The sequence below is a fragment of the Panulirus ornatus genome, chromosome 58 (assembly GCF_036320965.1).
Source record: "Panulirus ornatus isolate Po-2019 chromosome 58, ASM3632096v1, whole genome shotgun sequence".
Lineage (NCBI taxonomy): Eukaryota > Metazoa > Arthropoda > Malacostraca > Decapoda > Palinuridae > Panulirus > Panulirus ornatus.
In genome coordinates, this window is record NC_092281.1 from 27,203,805 (window position 1) to 27,222,498 (window position 18,694).

At 38.3% G+C, this 18,694-nt stretch overlaps 1 protein-coding gene across 1 annotated transcript in view; it reads right to left on the reverse strand.

Annotated features, from left to right (window-relative positions):
- LOC139766688 (uncharacterized) overlaps positions 1 to 18,694 on the reverse strand; it is a 375,409-nt gene that overhangs the window by 122,994 nt on the left and 233,721 nt on the right. The window contains exons 15-16 of the mRNA XM_071695606.1: positions 17,927 to 18,234; positions 10,030 to 10,215 (exon numbers count right to left, since the gene is read on the reverse strand). Of these exons, the coding sequence (XP_071551707.1) occupies positions 10,030 to 10,215; positions 17,927 to 18,234 (494 nt within the window). The remainder of the gene's footprint in view (positions 1 to 10,029; positions 10,216 to 17,926; positions 18,235 to 18,694) is intronic.

Here is an 18,694-nt window from a genome sequence, read left to right on the forward strand (position 1 = left end):
GATTTCATGAAAAGATCTTAATGATACCATCACATGGTATACTCATGATTTCCAGATTTCATATCATTCTAGCTAATATTCCAGAGAATAATGCTGACCCTCTACATACAAGTTTAAGATGTTTTAAATTACAGCAGGAACTGAGGAAAGGTTACGACCATCTCATAAACTCACTAAGATAATGGGGAAAGCTCCAAACAAATGGTATGCAAGAAAATACCAAATCTTAGAGAATTTAGTGCTTTTTGTGTTATTTGGATATCAATTCAAAGTTCTAAAATTAATCAAAGTCTCAAAGAAATGAATACAGAAGTTCTTTGGAAATTCATTATGTGACCAGCTACCATTTCTAAACAATTTTAAATGAAGTTATAATATTTGAATACGTAAAGCAGCTAACATCAATAATCACAGGAGTTTTGTTTGATGAAATAAATCAATATTGCTTTTGCAAAGAAAGAATCTTTTGTTAGTATAAACTTATGTCAGCATATCTAGAAGCTGGTGAAATGGATATGGTTGTTTCATAGTCACTAGTAAAATTTCTTTTGAGCAACTTAGAGGGGTTAGAGTAACCTACAAACATTTAAAATCATTACAATTAAGTATGTTTATTGTATACTGCACAGTAGCTGGTAGAATTATTAGGTAGGAGCCTCTGAAAACACTGCACTAGAGTTGCCTTCTGCCAGTGGCTTGTTAAGGGTGAGGCACTAAAGGCTAAGAAATGGCACTGAAGTTCAACAGTTGAGTTATGGAGACTATTTCACCATGGCCACCCTTTTGAGGGAGTTCTCAAAGGGAACGGGCATCAGGGATACAGACAGATAGATAAATAGATAGGTAGAAAGATGGATAGATAGATAGATAGATAGATCTACCACCATCCAAAGGATACAACCCTGACTAGGAGAGGGGGGGCTGCAGTATTCTTGGCTTGCGTTCTGTTAGGTGAGCCTTACTAAAACATCCATCTCACGGGAACTGTACGTTTTAAATATCACAACATAAATCTGTGACAACAGAAATTTTAACTTCCTCATGCATTGTCAGCATGGTAGCTCTTTGACAAAAGACTAAACCCTTTTTACTACATCCTTCCACCTACATGAAGGAAGATGACACGAGTTTTCTAACTCCCTACTCCACATCCCTCAAGCAGTCATTAAATCTCCGACATAACTGGGAGTTTTAAGTTTCTCCTCAAGCACCATCTGTGGGGAAACTGCTGAACTATGGGAACAGCCTGATGAACAAGAAGAGGAAGACCAAAACCACTTCTTTGCCAAATGCAAGCTTACGACACAGTAAAAAGTTCTGTGGCATTCTCTTAAAAGACAATTTGTCCTAACCAATGAAACTGGAAACAGACCCAGCTTTACACAGTATAATGGTTTCCAATCAATTTCTATCAAACATCACAGAAATCAATATTTCAGAATATCTCAAGAAAAAAAGTTTATTATAACATCAATAATGATTATGTGTGGCTAAATTGCATCAGAAGCATCATTGAAATTCTAAAAAATTAATGAATAATACCCTTGCAAATTCTTAGTCTCACACAAGGCTTTTTATAATAACACTGAAAGAGTGCTGGAGTTTGCCATATATGAAAAATATATCTCTCAAATGTTTAACCTTTGGACACAGACGTTTTTTTCAAAAATTTCATAGTAAGAAAATTAAAGGCTACAGTTCAAGTCATTCATCTATTTTGAATGTTATTCTATGGTTCTGGAACATTATCAAAAGTTCTCCATAACAGAGGTATACCTAACATGCTGCAAATAACAGTCTGCACATTGCATGCACAGTGGCTGTTTACATCTCAATAAGAGTAGTTATCACTACAGTGTTACCTGAAACAGCTTTCATTCTAACTACACTTTTGATGCATATCATTTTCATACATCATTACCATTTCAGAAGTAAATGAGGTATGGTATGCTTTACAAATTCATGATAGTACTGCATAAGTTAACCAAAACATGGTTGTTTAATTTGTTTATGGTGGTGAGGAAGGTTTATGCAAAAGTCATGGAGATAGGGTGAATATGAAGTCTAAAGGGTCTGGGAGGGTCTGGGAAGTGAGTCAGTTGTTGTCCGCTGACAATACAGCACTGGCGGCAGATTTGAGTGAGAGACTGAAGACACTGGTGACTGAGTTTGGAAGTGTGTAAAAAAAGGAGGTTCAGAGTAAATGTGAATAAAAGTGAGGTTATCAGGTTTGTCAGAGTTGAGGGATGGGTGTGACTTAGAATGGAGAAAAACTGGAGGAAGTGATGTGTTTTAGATACCTGCGAGTGAACATGGCAGTGAATGGTACTATGGAAGTGAAAGCGAGTCATAAGGTGGGTGAGGGGTGCATTCTGGGAGTGCTGAAAAATGTATGGACTGACAGATCATAATCTGGGAGGGCAAAAAATGGGTATGTTTGAAGGTATAGTAGTCCCAACAATATCATATATATATAAGGCTGTGCAGAGCAGGGTGGATGCGTTGGAAATCTAATGTTTGAGGGCATTATGTTGCATAAAGTGGCTTGATTAAGTAAGTGATGAAAGGGTAAGTGTGGTAATAAAAAGTGTGTGCTTAAATGGTTTGGTCATATGGAGAGAATGAGAGGGGAAAGTTTGACAAAGAGGATATATGTGTCAGAATTGGAGGGAACAAGGAGAAAAGGGGAGACCAAATTGGAGAGTGAAGGGTGGAAAAGGGAGACCATATTGGAGATGGAAGGGTAGAGTGAAAATGATCATGAATGATCAAGGTCTGAAACTGCAGGAGAGTTTAAGGCATACACGAGATGGAGTGAATTGGAATGATGTGGTATACAGGGGTCGACATGTCAATGGATTGAACCAGAGCATGTGAAGCATCCAGGGTAAACTATGGAAAGGTCTAGTTGTGGTTAGGGAGCTGTGGTTTTGGTGCATTACACATGACAGCTAAAAAGTGGATGTGATCAGAAGCAGCCTTTCTATATCAGTTCCTGGCACACCCAGGGTTCCCACTCTTTTACTGACATAAAATTCAAGGCTTTTTCCAGGATATTTCCAGGATCTTTGAACGTATTTGTATTTAATGATATTGCATTGGTAAAAAAAGACTTTAACCCAATCTGAGTCAATAAGAGTTGACTTGGCAAATGCGAAGCACGTTTTTTTTAAAAAATTGGCCATCACAATCATTATCAACCATTGCTTTCATTACTCCATAACAGATGTGAGCAAGCGCTATCGAGACTGCAATTTCAGTTTGATTCGTACCATACCACTCGCTCCACAAAAAAGCCGCAATGTAGCAACAAAGTATATTCAGGGTACGAAAGCGAGGGATGAATGAGGCCCAAGGGAAGTAACCTTTTCCTAACTTCCGTTTCAAGGGTTTTTCCCGGATATTTTCAATTTTACATGTTTTCTAGGCCTTTTCCCGGCCGAGAGCACCTCAAATAAAATTCCCGGGTTTTTCCCGTTTTCCCGGTGGCGTAGGAACCCTGCACACCTCACTAATGCAGGAAATGGCAATCAAGTGTGAGAATTTTTCAAAAAGTACTAATAGTAGTGTAAATTTCTTTTTATCTAGATTACATATCTATATATCATTCATCATATCTAGTTGTGTCGCTGTTTTCTTAGTGCAGATATTATGCCAATGAACTGATGAAAGTCTTTACATTTCCTAAAAAGGAAATAGAGCTGTCAACAAACTTCAGGAACCCTATCACTATCCTTAACCTGACAGTAAGGCCTAGGCTGCTAAAACTAGTTAATAGCCTCATACAGAACTTCTCTGCAGCTGTTACAACATGCAAATTTCAAATACTATTTACTGAGAAGAGTTTGGTTAACAGGAGCAGAATTCATCTCAAATAAAAAAGAAATGCCATGGTGCAGTGGCAAATCATCAAGGCATCATTCTAAATTATCATGCTATCTTGCTTGCTTACAAAGTTTCATTCTTAGACAAATCTGCAGAGAACAGTAAGCATCTGTTGTTACTTTTAAATCTATACTTTCAAGTAACATACTTTCTACGTTAATTGTGAACTCTTCCACTATTGTAATTTTGAACTTTCACTTACATATGTTTACTTAGAATCAAAATATTTAGAGCCACACTCACGTAAAAAATAAAAATGAGAAACATTAACAAAGACCATCACAACAAGTTTTAAGTTACCATCATATTATAGCAACTGACACCAGTGTTGTCATCCCAAGGCCTCAAAGTACAACAAAGACCATATCATTCATGTTCTGATGAATTCACTAATGAGAAAATACACCCATCACTGTAATAACAAAGCCAGAAATGAAAATGGAGACACTACAAGCCACATGAATCATGAACAACCAGGGTGCACTGTGCAAGGAAAATGAATGGTGGTTGCTTGCTGTACTCACCACCTCAGCTCTGTGCTGACATCATAGGCCTGGGGAAGCTACTGTATTGTCATCATTAAGTTCTTATGAATGGGTAACTGTTTACCTTATGTGTTTTATGATAGTCAAAGGAAATGAATCCTTATGGATATACACAGACATGGAATGTCCGTTAAGCAAAATATTTATCAAGTGGGTTGATTATAATATAGTGCTTATGCAAATGTGTTCCTCATTCTGTCAACTCGTACACTAGTAAGTGCTGTAGAATGGGTTCATTCAGGAACAGTAATGGCTCTGCTGATGTTATTTTGGTGTTTTACAGATAAATAGGACATTGTTAATACAGACATCATATGAAACTAAAATTCAATCAACATTCACAAGTTTGATGGAGCCTGCAGTGTTATTGATCACTGCTGCTGCAATCCAACAGCACCCATACACATTCCCGGTCTGCTCTCCATCATCTCGAATGGCATAATTCTTGAGTGGGAAAAATTTGTTGCAGCTTGGGTTGTGGTGGACTGGATAGTTCTTTTTATTCTCTCACTGTTATCAGATGTCCTTTTAATGATAAGAGGAAGCTAATCCTGGATAGTTCTTTTTATCCTCTCACTGTTCTCAGGTGTCCTTTTAATGATAGAGGAAGCTAATCCAAGTGAATAACGTGCAATGTGCCTGATACTTACCTGCCTCAACACTACATATCACATGCATCATTAAGTCAATATCAATAATTTTCTTGAGCATCTTGGATGCTTTACCTATACTCACACCTGCAGGCTGTTTTCTAGACATAATGGGTTTGTTTAAAAGAAATTCTAAAGAATCATAGGAGATAGCCAAAAGAAGAGCAATTGAGATGAAGCTGACATGAATTATGGCAGGCTGTACATAACTGGCTTAAAGAATGAAGAAGATGGTGAATTTATTCCTTGGTTCTTTTTTCTTGCACATTTGATGGATTCTTTTTCATTTTCTTACTATCTAATGACTATAATGACTATCATATTTAGGGTATATAATAAATGAATATTTTTACATGTCTGTAAAATGAAAATCCATTATACAAGACTTCATTAGAAGATATATCTCTGTATCTTAATCAGGTGTTAAAACTGTTTTAAACCTCCATTAATCTAATGCTCTCTAATAAACTCATGAGGTTCTGTCTGTACCTATTTACAAGTACCTACGATGAAATTTTGTCAAAAAGGCAGGATTAGCATATAGTGCTCACGTGTTTTGCTTGATGAATAATACAATCTCACTCCACCATCATGCAAATTTCATAACTGGCAATCTGAGGTTCACCATGGACTGACTTCAACCATATCTCTAGTTTCATTTTAACCATTAAACAATGACCCACATCAATTGATGCAATTAAATAACCAGCTAAGCACCAATTTTTTTTCTCTCCTCACTACTCTTATAACCAACACAATAGGTGCATGCCCATCAATCTGGAAGTTGGGTGTACACAGCGACCCTATACAAAATATGTATATTATTGGAGTTCCTATATGATGAGGAGGAACACTTCCTTGTAATCATATAACCCCATGATCCCTTTTACAAGGCTCCCATAAACTCAGGGCTGTGCTAAAATCGTTAGCCACAAAAGAACAGACTCCTTTGGAGTAGAATTCTTATTTCAACAAAAATTTTGATTCTTTTCATCTATCGATGATGATACAACTTTGCTAAATGCATCTATGTACTCATAGTGTAACCACTTACAAATACAGTCTGGTAATGCCAGAAGAACACTTATCATATGGGTTTGTTGGCCAAGAAAGTAAAAAATAAACATCAGAAATGTTAAGAAATTAGCAAAAGTAATTTTTGTCGCAATATGTAAGGAGTGAGGCTAGCATGGGAGGCATCCCCACTACACTCAGGCTTGTGGAAGAAATTAAGCTGTAATCCTCGATTGTGGAGGGACTTACTGACAGAAGACAGGTAAAAAGTCTGAATCTTTCCAAGGGAAACAGATCTCCAAAATCCTCCCCATAAGTGCCAACCACTTGCTTTCCTCTCACTTTTTGATTAAGTTATATTTCTAAGATATTCTAAATCACTCACCACCAGTGCTGTGCATGTGTATCAAATGAGAAGAGTGAGAGAGTGAGTACTGTGAGAAGTGGTTGGAAAGAACATTAGATAGTAGTCAGTAGGAACATTAGGCAGGAGCCTCAGCATACACTGCACCAGAGTTGCCCTCTGCCAGTGGCCTGAGGCACTAAAGGATAAGAAGGAGCACTGGAGTTCACTAGTTATGGAGACTCTATTGCCATGGCCACCCCTCTGAGGGAGCTCCAATAGGAATGGGCGTTAGAGAAAAGGATAGATAGATAGAGAAGTTTGAGGAAGTAAGTTCAAAATCAAGAAACAAAACCTTTAATATCTTTCCAACACATTCCAGCTTCAAATCCTCCTTATACTTACTTTTGCAAGATTGAGGTATCATACATGACAGATAAAGAGTGGATAAGAGCAAATGAGGCCATTCTTTTACTGTACCTGGCACTACCTCTCTATATGGAAAATGTTGAACAAGGATGAAAGAAAAAATGTTCATGTTATTCACCACCAACACTGCCTGTAATTACAATCTGTGTGCTATAGGGAGAGAGGTTGTGTTGCCTTGTCTCTTAACCTTGTACTGTATAACTGTACAATATCTTTACTTCTAAATTTATATATTTCTTAATTCTTGATCGCTTTTTCCCGCATCAAGAAGGTAGCGCCAGGAAACAGACGAAGAATAACCCATCCACTCATGTGCATTTGTCATCTTTGTCTTTCTGGAAGATAACTGGGTTCACATCAGATTCAGCCACGGGTTCTCTTTAAGAAGGTTGTTTACCTAAATTTTCATTTCTTTTATTTCAGTATAAGCAATGGCATGGTCATTTTCTTTCTCTTATGTGCTGAACACCAACTTGTTTTGAAAATGGCATATGATATGCTATCTATTGTGAGGATATCTACATCTCTGGAGGGGGATCCATTCAGTAACTTAGTGTTCCATTCCAATCTCATGACTTTCACCAATAGTCCAAAATGGAGTTTTACAGTACAAGAATCTATGTATATACAGCACTTCATTCAAGACAGTGGTAACTGAAAATTCCTATCACACCAATACACAATCAAAAAATGAAAACCTTATTCTGCACAAAGAAAAATCATATCACTTAAAGTACTCAGTATAGTAAAATCAATCTAATCCTTAGAAAGTTAAAAAGGAGTCCAATCTGGAGGTTAAAAAACTGACAAGATTAACAGAATGACAAAGATCACAGTTGTGCTGGTAACACACGAAGGCTGCTGAATCATGTTACACTCTGGATATCATATGAGATAAGGATCACTCACACACTGTGCAGGCCTCCTGTAGGATACAAAACATCTGACTTATTATCTTTGAGTCACTTTCATATTTTTCTCCCACTTTAAAAAGTTCAATCTGATTTTCTCCTTTGCTTCAATCAGATATGAGAACACAATTTCCAGACTTTGTTTCATGCTTTTTATCATCTCTCATTCATTTTTGGGTCTCTTCTAAGCAACTCCATAAATTTCCAGTCAGAACTTCTTAAATTGTCTTCCAGCTCTTTAACTTTTTCTCTAGTTACTGCATACCTATTCTTTTTTCTCCTATCTTCAATCCCTTCTTTTACTCACTCACTGTTTTCCTTCTCTCGATATCTTACAAATTATATTATCTATCTTTCTATATGGTATTGATCCTTTAATAATTTCTCCTATTCTCTTGTTAAACAGTGTTGTAATAGTTTCTGCACTACCAATGTTGATGAAATCCCTCCACATTGTACATGCTATTCACTCTTTCTCTGTCAAACTAGAAAAATAAGTTTTAAATTCATTTGTTTTCTTCACTGCTGCACTCTCTTTGTCAACATCTAATTCTGCTTCATACCTGTAGTCCCTTCTGTGATGTGATCTGAGATGCTAGGTTTAACAACTTGAACTGCTGTGATAAGTGTGATATCATTTCCAAATAGGAAACTAACTGTTGGCACCGAAACCTGCTTACACTGCAGCCGAGCTAATTAACAGTCCTGTTACTTTCTTATATTCAGCTGTATTTCTTTAGCACTTCAGAATGTTATCCAAGAGACCAAGAGGTGCAGAAGATGGTGCTAGTGCTAATAAGCATAAACTTAAATCATCATCTAAACTTGAAAAGGTGGGGTAACTGAAAAAATTAGATAAAGGAACTTCTGTAAAGACTTTGTGTGAGAACTATGAGATTGGATCATCAACTGTGTATGACTTATGGGTCCATTTCTGTTTTCTGACATTTTCTGTGGTCTGAAAATAGCCAGCTCTCAAGGATGACAGATTAAAGAGGTACAACCTGTACTTAATCCATAATCTAATCCTCTTTCTTTGACCATCAAAAAATAATGAAAACTCTGAAGTCAACTGATCAATTTATTGCTTCAGATTTGTTGTCAATTCTCAATAACTCTACTTTTGTTAGTGTCTCATTAAGACCTTACATCTTAGTTTCAGGTGGTCTGTATGTTACAATAATAACTGTATGGCTGCTGTCCTTACTACTCTTGATTCACATTTTCTAAGAACCATTTTCATCAACTGATTTCCTTCTATCCTGCTGTTTATATAAATTGCTGCATCACCTTGTCTTATTTCATCTATGTTTGCTCAGAATGTTTAATAGTACTAAAAGTCTCTTTCAATCTTATTTCACACATTCAACCAAGTTTTTGTCACACAGACAATTATAAAGTTTTCATTTGTATACTCTTGGAAGATAATTACATCTTAATCTTAAATTCTTTATGCATAATCATTCTATATTCAATATATAATATTCTCTGTGCTTTTTTCATCTTTGTATCTTTCATGACTGCTTTTTTGTTCATTCTATTTTTATGGAGTATCAAAGGTTCACTTTTGTTAGGTCTGCCAATTCTGTCATCAATTCTGCTAAAAAAATGGTTTGGATTCATGGGTCCACTGCTGGTACCATGAGGATCTTGATTTAATCCTTCAGCTGGTTCACTTTCTGTATTTTTCAGCATTCTGTTTATTTCCTATATTTGCTTTGATTCCATTTCTGACTATCCTATTATACTCTGTTCTCCATATTCTATTTTGATCCATTTTACACCCTCTTTACTTCCATCTCTGTAACCATTGTTGACCTTTCATGCTCACTGGGATTTTTCATTATCATGGATATCTTTCTATGAATAGTGATTCACTCAAATGCAGAATCCTTATCTATCCACAAAATTCCTAATAAATCACACATAATATACTTTCTATTGTAAGGATGTCTAAATCTCTGGAGAAGGATCAATTCAGTAACTCAAAATTACACTACTACTGCATGACTTTCACCAATCAGTCCAAACTGGAGTCATATTGTACATACATCCATGAATATACAGCACTTTAGACAAGACAATGGTAAGAAACAAAATTCTTTTGCCATAGCTATTTCACATCAATACACATTCAGAAAATGAATAACTTATTTTGCACAGAAAAATCATCACATAAAGCATTCAGTATAGTAATACCAATTCAATCCTTAGAAAATAGGAAAGAAACCCAAACAATCTTTTCACTCTACCTTCCCCGAACGATCATATTTAGCTTCCCATCCTGGAGGTAAATCACGTTCTTTGTCAGAAAACAGATTGACAAGGTTGACAAGATCACGGTTGTGCTGATAACGCACAAAGGCTGCTGGATCACGTCGCACTCTGGAAATCATATGACGTAATGATGTACTCCTTTCATACACAGCACAGGCCTCCTGTAGGATACAAAATATCAAACTAGAGCATTACATTCAAAAGGATGCAATATGGAGAAGTCTAAGTTAACCTGTTACCACTGCCACATATAAAAGCACTACCAAAATTACCTATCACAACCAGCATACATAGCAGTGATGTGTCTTACATGCTGAGATCATCATCACAATAAGGACCAATCATCAATAATAACTGTCACAGCTGGCATTACTACAAGCATACGCTATCATCATGCGAGATGTAGTACTTCTCAATCATTATTACACAATAGTCCCACAAAAGGTGGTTTCTCACTTGTAGGTGAAGTCTGCTAACATTGATGTCTCTCAATAACCTCTGAATACTCAATGAAACATCTGACAACTCTCATATTGTTTTCCAAAGTAAGTTGTAATAATCTTTGAATTAAAGGATGTTTTGTGACAAGATTATTGATTTGTTGCTGGAACAGAGATTCTTTCAACTGCAATCACTTACTGCTTCTATCTAGTGTATGTCATGACACAAAAATATATAAATAATGAAAATACATTACCCTTTCAAGTTTAAGTTGATGCAATATATGGTTGTTGATATATAAACTTAGCCAAACTGAAGAAGCATCACTTAATTACCATATTATAATACTTCTGTAGAAGGAGCTGTAAACAATGCATCATCATGACATACAAAAAAAATCACTAATCAATTAGCGCCATGCTTAAAGTATAACATATGCATATCATTTCTATAACATTCAGAAAGGTGTTTCACATAAATTTCATACCCTATAACTTTGTAGCAGTAAATGAGAAGTGTTAATTCTAGTTGAAAAACTTTATATCATGGAAAGAAAACACCTATTTGCCTACATATCTTTATGATGCTTCGTTCCCATATCTCCTTTTCTCTTTCTTTCATGCTTGTTCGCCAATTCCCATATTAGCAAAGTAGTATCAGGAACACTCGAAGAAAAGCTGAGTTTGCCCATATCCATTTTCCAACTGTCATGAGCAATTCACCAAAACCACAGCCCCTAGCCACAACCAGGCCACACAGACATCTCCCTGGTTTTCCCCAGCCACTTCACGTGCCCTGGTTCTGTCGAATGACAGGATGTTGACCCCTGTATATCACAATGTTCCAATTCAATCTATCCTGTGCATGCCCTTCACCCTCCTGCATGTTCAGACCCCAACATGGAGAAGGGGAGAAGAAAGCTTCCCATACACACCCTGTGTATCGTAGAGGGCAACTAAATGTGATGGGAGCATGGTTTTGTATATCAATTTCTGAAAGGTGAAACAGAAGGAGGAGCAGAGCAAGTACAGCTGATTCTCTTCAAAGGCTCAGGCTAGAGTGTCTGAATGAGTGTGGATGTAACCTAGATGAGAAAAAAGAGAGACAAGTAAAATGTGCAAGGAGAGAAACTTGGATGTTCTGCCTCTGAGTGAAACAAAGCTCAAGGGGATGAGGGAAAAATGGTTTGGATGTGTCTTAGGGGTAAGATCAAAGGTTAGTTTGAGGGAAAGAGATAAGGAAGGGGCAATACTTTTGCTAGGGGAATTGTTGGCTCTAAGTGAAACAAAGCTCAAGGGGATAAGGGAAAAATGGTCTGGATGTGATGTGTCTTAGGGGTAAGATCAAGGGTAGTATGGTTTGGATGTGATGTGTCTTAGGGGTAAGATCAAGGGTTAGTGTGAGAGCAAGAGATAAGGAAGGGGTAATACTTCTGCTGGAGGAATTATTGGAATGCATGTGTCAAAGGAAGTTAGCTTAGACCAGGTAAAAATGAAATCGGATTATGAGGGGTGGTGATCATTAGTGCTTCAGTACCTGGAAGCGAGAGGTGAGAAGGAGAGGAGAGTGTTTTGAGAGAAGCCGAGTGAGCATGTCAGCAATTCTGATGCAAAAATTATCATTTTAGTACTTAGTAATTTGAATATGCAAGTGGGTAATGTGGCAGTCTTGGGAATAAATGGAGAGCATGAGAGACCCAGTGATGTGAATGAGAATGGTGAACACCTTGTGGAGTGCTGAATAAGGACCAAGGTTGGGAATACCAGGCTTAAAAAGAGGGATATACATAAATAAATGGGAGTGAGTAGGAGAGATGGTAACTGATAGACATGCAAAAGCGAGACTCTTGGATGTGAATGATGAAAAGGGGCACCTGGTATGATGTCTGATCATTACGTGGTGTAAGCAAGGTTAAATGATCATAGAGGCTTTCAGAAATGAGTAAATAATATGGGTGGGAAGAGGGTAGTGAAAGTGAGTGAGCTTGGAAAAGAGGTTTGGCAGAAATGATACCAAGAGAGAATGTGTCTGAATGCCAAAAAGTGTCATTATGAAATTAGGGAAGGGGTGAGGAATGGAAGGTAATTAAGGAATCATAGTAAAATTGTATAATATGCAGAAGGTGGGAGATGGGCATGTGAAAAAGGGTAGCCAGTGGTGGGATGACAAAATTAAGTTGCTAGTGAAAGAGGTGTATGGGTTTCTCTTGCAAGGAAGAAGCGAGTCATAGGGAAATTTATATCTCTAAATTTATATCCCTGAGAGGCATTTGGACGATTTTTGCAGGGAAAAAATGCAATTGAGTGGGAGAAGTATAAAAGAAAGAGACAGGAGGTCAAGAGAAAGGTGCAAGAGGTGAAAAAAAGGGCAAATGAGAATTGGGGTGAGAGACTATCAGTAAATTTTAGGGAGAATAAAAAGATGTTCTGGAAGGAGGTAAATAGGGTGCGTAAGACAAGGGAGCAAATGGGAACTTCAGTGAAGGGCGTAAATGGGGAGGTGATAACAAGTAGTGGTGATGTGAGAAGGAGATGGAATGAGTATTTTGAAGGTTTGTTGAATGTGTCTGATGACAGAGTGGCAGATATAGGGTGTTTGGGTCGAGGTGGTGTGCAAAGTGAGAGGGTTAGGGAAAATGATTTGGTAAACAGAGAGGAGGTAGTAAAAGCTTTGCGGAAGATGAAAGCCGGCAAGGCAGCAGGTTTGGATGGTATTGCAGTGGAATTTATTAAAAAAGGGGGTGACTGTATTGTTGACTGGTTGGTAAGGTTATTTAATGTATGTATGACTCATGGTGAGGTGCCTGAGGATTGGCGGAATGCGTGCATAGTGCCATTGTACAAAGGCAAAGGGGATAAGAGTGAGTGCTCAAATTACAGAGGTATAAGTTTGTTGAGTATTCCTGGTAAACTATATGGGAGAGTATTGATTGAGAGGGTGAAGGCATGTACAGAGCATCAGATTGGGGAAGAGCAGTGTGGTTTCAGAAGTGGTAGAGGATGTGTGGATCAGGTGTTTGCTTTGAAGAATGTATGCGAGAAATACTTAGAAAAGCAAATGGATTTGTATGTAGCATTTATGGATCTGGAGAAGGCATATGATAGAGTTGATAGAGATGCTCTGTGGAAGGTATTAAGAATATATGGTGTGGGAGGCAAGTTGTTAGAAGCAGTGAAAAGTTTTTATCGAGGATGTAAGGCATGTGTACGTGTAGGAAGAGAGGAAAGTGATTGGTTCTCAGTGAATGTAGGTTTGCGGCAGGGGTGTGTGATGTCTCCATGGTTGTTTAATTTGTTTATGGATGGGGTTGTTAGGGAGGTAAATGCAAGAGTCTTGGAAAGAGGGGCAAGTATGAAGTCTGTTGGGGATAAGAGAGCTTGGGAAGTGAGTCAGTTGTTGTTCGCTGATGATACAGCGCTGGTGGCGGATTCATGTGAGAAACTGCAGAAGCTGGTGACGGAGTTTGGTAAAGTGTGTGGAAGAAGAAAGTTAAGAGTAAATGTGAATAAGAGCAAGGTTATTAGGTACAGTAGGGTTGAGGGTCAAGTCAATTGGGAGGTACGTTTGAATGGAGAAAAACTGGAGGAAGTGAAGTGTTTTAGATATCTGGGAGTAGATCTGTCAGCGGATGGAACCATGGAAGCGGAAGTGGATCATAGGGTGGGGGAGGGGGCGAAAATTTTGGGAGCCTTGAAAAATGTGTGGAAGTCGAGAACATTATCCCGGAAAGCAAAAATGGGTATGTTTGAAGGAATAGTAGTTCCAACAATGTTGTATGGTTGCGAGGCGTGGGCTATGGATAGAGTTGTGCGCAGGAGGATGGATGTGCTGGAAATGAGATGTTTGAGGACAATGTGTGGTGTGAGGTGGTTTGATCGAGTAAGTAACGTAAGGGTAAGAGAGATGTGTGGAAATAAAAAGAGCGTGGTTGAGAGAGCAGAAGAGGGTGTTTTGAAATGGTTTGGGCACATGGAGAGAATGAGTGAGGAAAGATTGACCAAGAGGATATATGTGTCGGAGGTGGAGGGAACGAGGAGAAGAGGGAGACCAAATTGGAGGTGGAAAGATGGAGTGAAAAGGATTTTGTGTGATCGGGGCCTGAACATGCAGGAGGGTGAAAGGAGGGCAAGGAATAGAGTGAATTGGAGCGATGTGGTATACAGGGGTTGACGTGCTGTCGGTGGATTGAATCAAGGCATGTGAAGCGTCCGGGGTAAACCATGGAAAGCTGTGTAGGTATGTATATTTGCGTGTGTGGACGTATGTATGTACATGTGTATGGGGGGGGTTGGGCCATTTCTTTCGTCTGTTTCCTTGCGCTACCTCGCAAACGCGGGAGACAGCGACAAAGTATAAAAAAAAAAAAAAAAAAAAAAAAAAAAAAAAAACGCGTGTTCCCTTTGGGAACACCCTCAAGGGGGTGACCACGGCAAAACAGTCTCCATAACAGTTGTACTCCAGTGCTGCTTCTTATCCTTTAGTGCCTCACCCTTAACAAGCCACTGGCACAGGGCAACTCTAGTACAGTGTTTTCAGAGGCTCCTTCCCAATTTTCCTATCATCTACTGCTACCTAATGTGTCTGTCTAATATTCCTAACTAATGTTAACACCTACTACTTCCACTTAATGCTCCCAGCTAATGCTCCTACAAAAGAAAGTGGAAGGAGGTCAAGTGGAAGATGCAGGGGGCTGAAAAAGAGGGCTAATGAAAGTTGGACGGAGGTTAATATTAAGAGAAAAAGGAGAGAATAAATGAGAGCATTGGCGAAGGGTGCAAATGGAGAAACAGTAATGAAGAAATGAAATGAGTACTTTGAAGGAGTGTTAAATGTGCTTGATGGTAAGGTGGCTGAAACAGTAATGAAGAAATGAAATGAGTACTTTGAAGGAGTGTTAAATGTGCTTGATGGTAAGGTGGCTGATATGGGGTGATTGGGGTGGGGAGGTATGTGACATGACAGTCTTGGCAAGTGGTCTGGTGAAAGGAGAGGAAATGGTGAAAGCCTTGACGTAACCTATCACAGGAAATAGCAGACATGAAAAAATATATGAATATCTAGTTTTCTTATCAAAATCTTGGCCTTGCAAGGAATTAACTGAATTCTAGCCCTTAGGGCAGCCCTGATCCCCCACTGCTTCATGGCACAGCAGTGGTCAAAGTATGGAACTGTCAGAAAGCTTGGACCATGTGATTCTAATATCTCCACTTAACTTGGTGGGTGATCTTCATCTAAAAATTGCTCCTAACACTATCTAACCCCCATGAAAAATACAGTCTTTATAAAACAAAAACTCCCTTACTCCCAGGATGAAGCTAAGGGAACCCCTTATCTATCAAAATGCCAGTCAAGGTCAATGTGGTAGACCCAAAAGCAATAAAGGTTAGACTAACTGACATCTGACCCTGGGTAGCACAAACCCTGACCCTGAACAGTGTCATCACTCTTAGAAATCACTGTTCTAGTCCCCACCTTTGTGTATTAACCTTGTAAGGGGCCCAGACACTAAGAGCCTCCTTGGGGATTAAAAACAAACCAGAACCAGGGAAGAAGGTAAGAATGGGGGAGAAAATCACCATCGAAACAGAAAAGACAAAAATCTGTATATGTATTACAACGACATCTGTGAACATACAAGTCATATCAATGATTCAGATACATGGTACATCATACCCTATCTAATGATTCTGATACATGGTACATCATACCCTATCTCGATTAGACAAGGATACTTGACCATTTTACATTGAAAGAAACCAGGATAAACAGAAAGCTAGGAGAAACCTTCCCAGACTGTGGATCTAAGATAAGTAAGGCACATCTGTACCAGATGGAAGAGGATGACGATATTATCAATGAGAGGTGGTTAGTAAGAGAAGAGAGACATTTCCTTCACCAGAAAGCAGAGAGTCCATAAGTTTCTATCCTTTAGGAATCCCAGAGATTACCTCATGGTTTAAAGATCACACAAATTCTCAAGAAAAATAATCAAAGCTTTTTTATGTGAATCTATATCTAATATTTCTTCTATTTATCTCTATTTCTGATGCTTGTTCCAACTGGAACTCCCTCAAAGGGGTGGCCAAGGCAACAGAGTTACCATAACTAAAGAACTCCAGAGCTGCTTCTTAGCCTTTAGTGCCTCACCTAACAGGTCACTGGCAGAGGGCAAGTTTAGCGCAGTGTTTGCAGAACCTCCTACTTAATGTTCCTAACGATTATTTCTATCTAATGCTCCTAACTACTACTTCAATCTCATGTTTCTACCCAATGATCCTGCCTAAATGTTCCTTGACAAATATTCAGGATATCTACTATGGTATTGCACTTCTAATACTAGTTCTTCCAGCTTATCTACCTTAGGCATAATGTACATAAGTATAGTACTACTCTACACAGGAATTCTCCTCAACAGTGTTGCACAACACTGGTTTTATCATAAGGGTATATTGAATTTGTTTTCTGCCAGTAGCTTCACTACAAACATAAATCAATTCAAAGAACACTGATAATGTATTTTTCTACAAGTTCAAACATATCTACCATTCTGTCCTAACAAGGATGATTAACAGAACAAGGAAAAAAGAGCACAGAGGAATTCTACAATAGTACATCTCATAAAAAACACAAAATTAGGCTGCCTCCTATGACCTATTTTACATCTCCCTATAAGTGGTTAATTTGGCTAATTGCTCAACATTTCCCATGTTAGTGAGGTAGAGCCAGGAACAAGGACAGAGGAGACAGAATACTACCCTCTTATTCCCTACATGTTCTAGATGACAAAAAAGGGTGGCAGTGGAGGGGCCAGAAATCCTTCCCTCTCTGCATTTCAATTTCTAAAAGTTGGAATTTGAGACACTATCTAAGTATATTTCTGATGCCTGTTCCCTCCAGGAACTCCTATCAAGGGAGTGGCCATGGAAAAAGAATCTCCACTTATCGTTGTCATTACATGCTTCCCTCACATGCAACACTATACATTCTTCCCCTTATTCTCTCCTTCTGGTACTCTTTCACTCTACTTCCCCATGTCACAAGCAGTCTTCCTTTCACACCAACTCCATTAATTATACTACCATATACTTTCCTTGTAAACTCCCCATCTTACATTCTTTCTTCATGCCCAAAGCACCTCAGAGTATTACTTTTCACCTATTCAATCACTTCACAATTTGAGACACAAGGCCTGATCAATACTCATATGATACCCATATCATTAAAACTTATGGTTACAGCATTAGTATAAAACATGCTCTAATTTGACAGCATCGGTGATGATTGCAGCATGGAAACAATATAGACTTCACTAATCCCATAATCCTTGAATAAACTTGTACCATACCATTTCTATAAAGCTACTACTCTGAAAGAAAATTCACACCTATATTCAGAAAAGGCTTACAGATACAATTACAAAAATTTTCTTACATCATTCATATGAAGAACACTGAAGAAGTCTGATCTTGTCAGGAACCTCACTGCTGGCAACTGAAGTAGCATGTCCATTCTTTCACTCGTCACAGAGGAGGAAGAAGAAGATCCAGGAGCGGAAGAAGGAGGATGAAAAGTTGAAGGAGTTGGAAGGGTGGTAGAAGATGCTGTAAGGGTTAGGGAAGAAGTACATATGGTAGATGATGAGGGAGACTGAACTGACAATGATGTGCATGTCAAGGTACATGATGAAGTATTTGACAGAGAGGATGTAGGGGTTGTTACAGATGATGGAGTTGCCACATCTGAAACAGAAAAATTTCACTGAAATATGCATGATTTACAAACTGCTACAAAACAATCTTGCAATTTCACATGTTACTTATCACTTATGTACATTCGTCTCAACACTTATTCAGGAAACATCCCTAGCACATTAATTACCCATACAACGTGATAGGGAAGTACAGTCCTTACATAGCATGACACTTTAATTCTGCACAGCAACAAATATGGCTAATTTGCCACATTTTTCTAACTACTCTTCATATCTCCTATTAACTGATTTTCATTTTTATTATTTTGTATTTCGCTTTGTCGCTGTCTCCCGCATCAGCGAAGTAGTGCAAGGAAACAGACGAAAGAATGGCCGAACCCACCCACATACACACGTATATACATACACGTCCACACACGCAAATATACATACTTATACATCTCAACGTAAACATATATATATACACACACACAGACATATACATATAT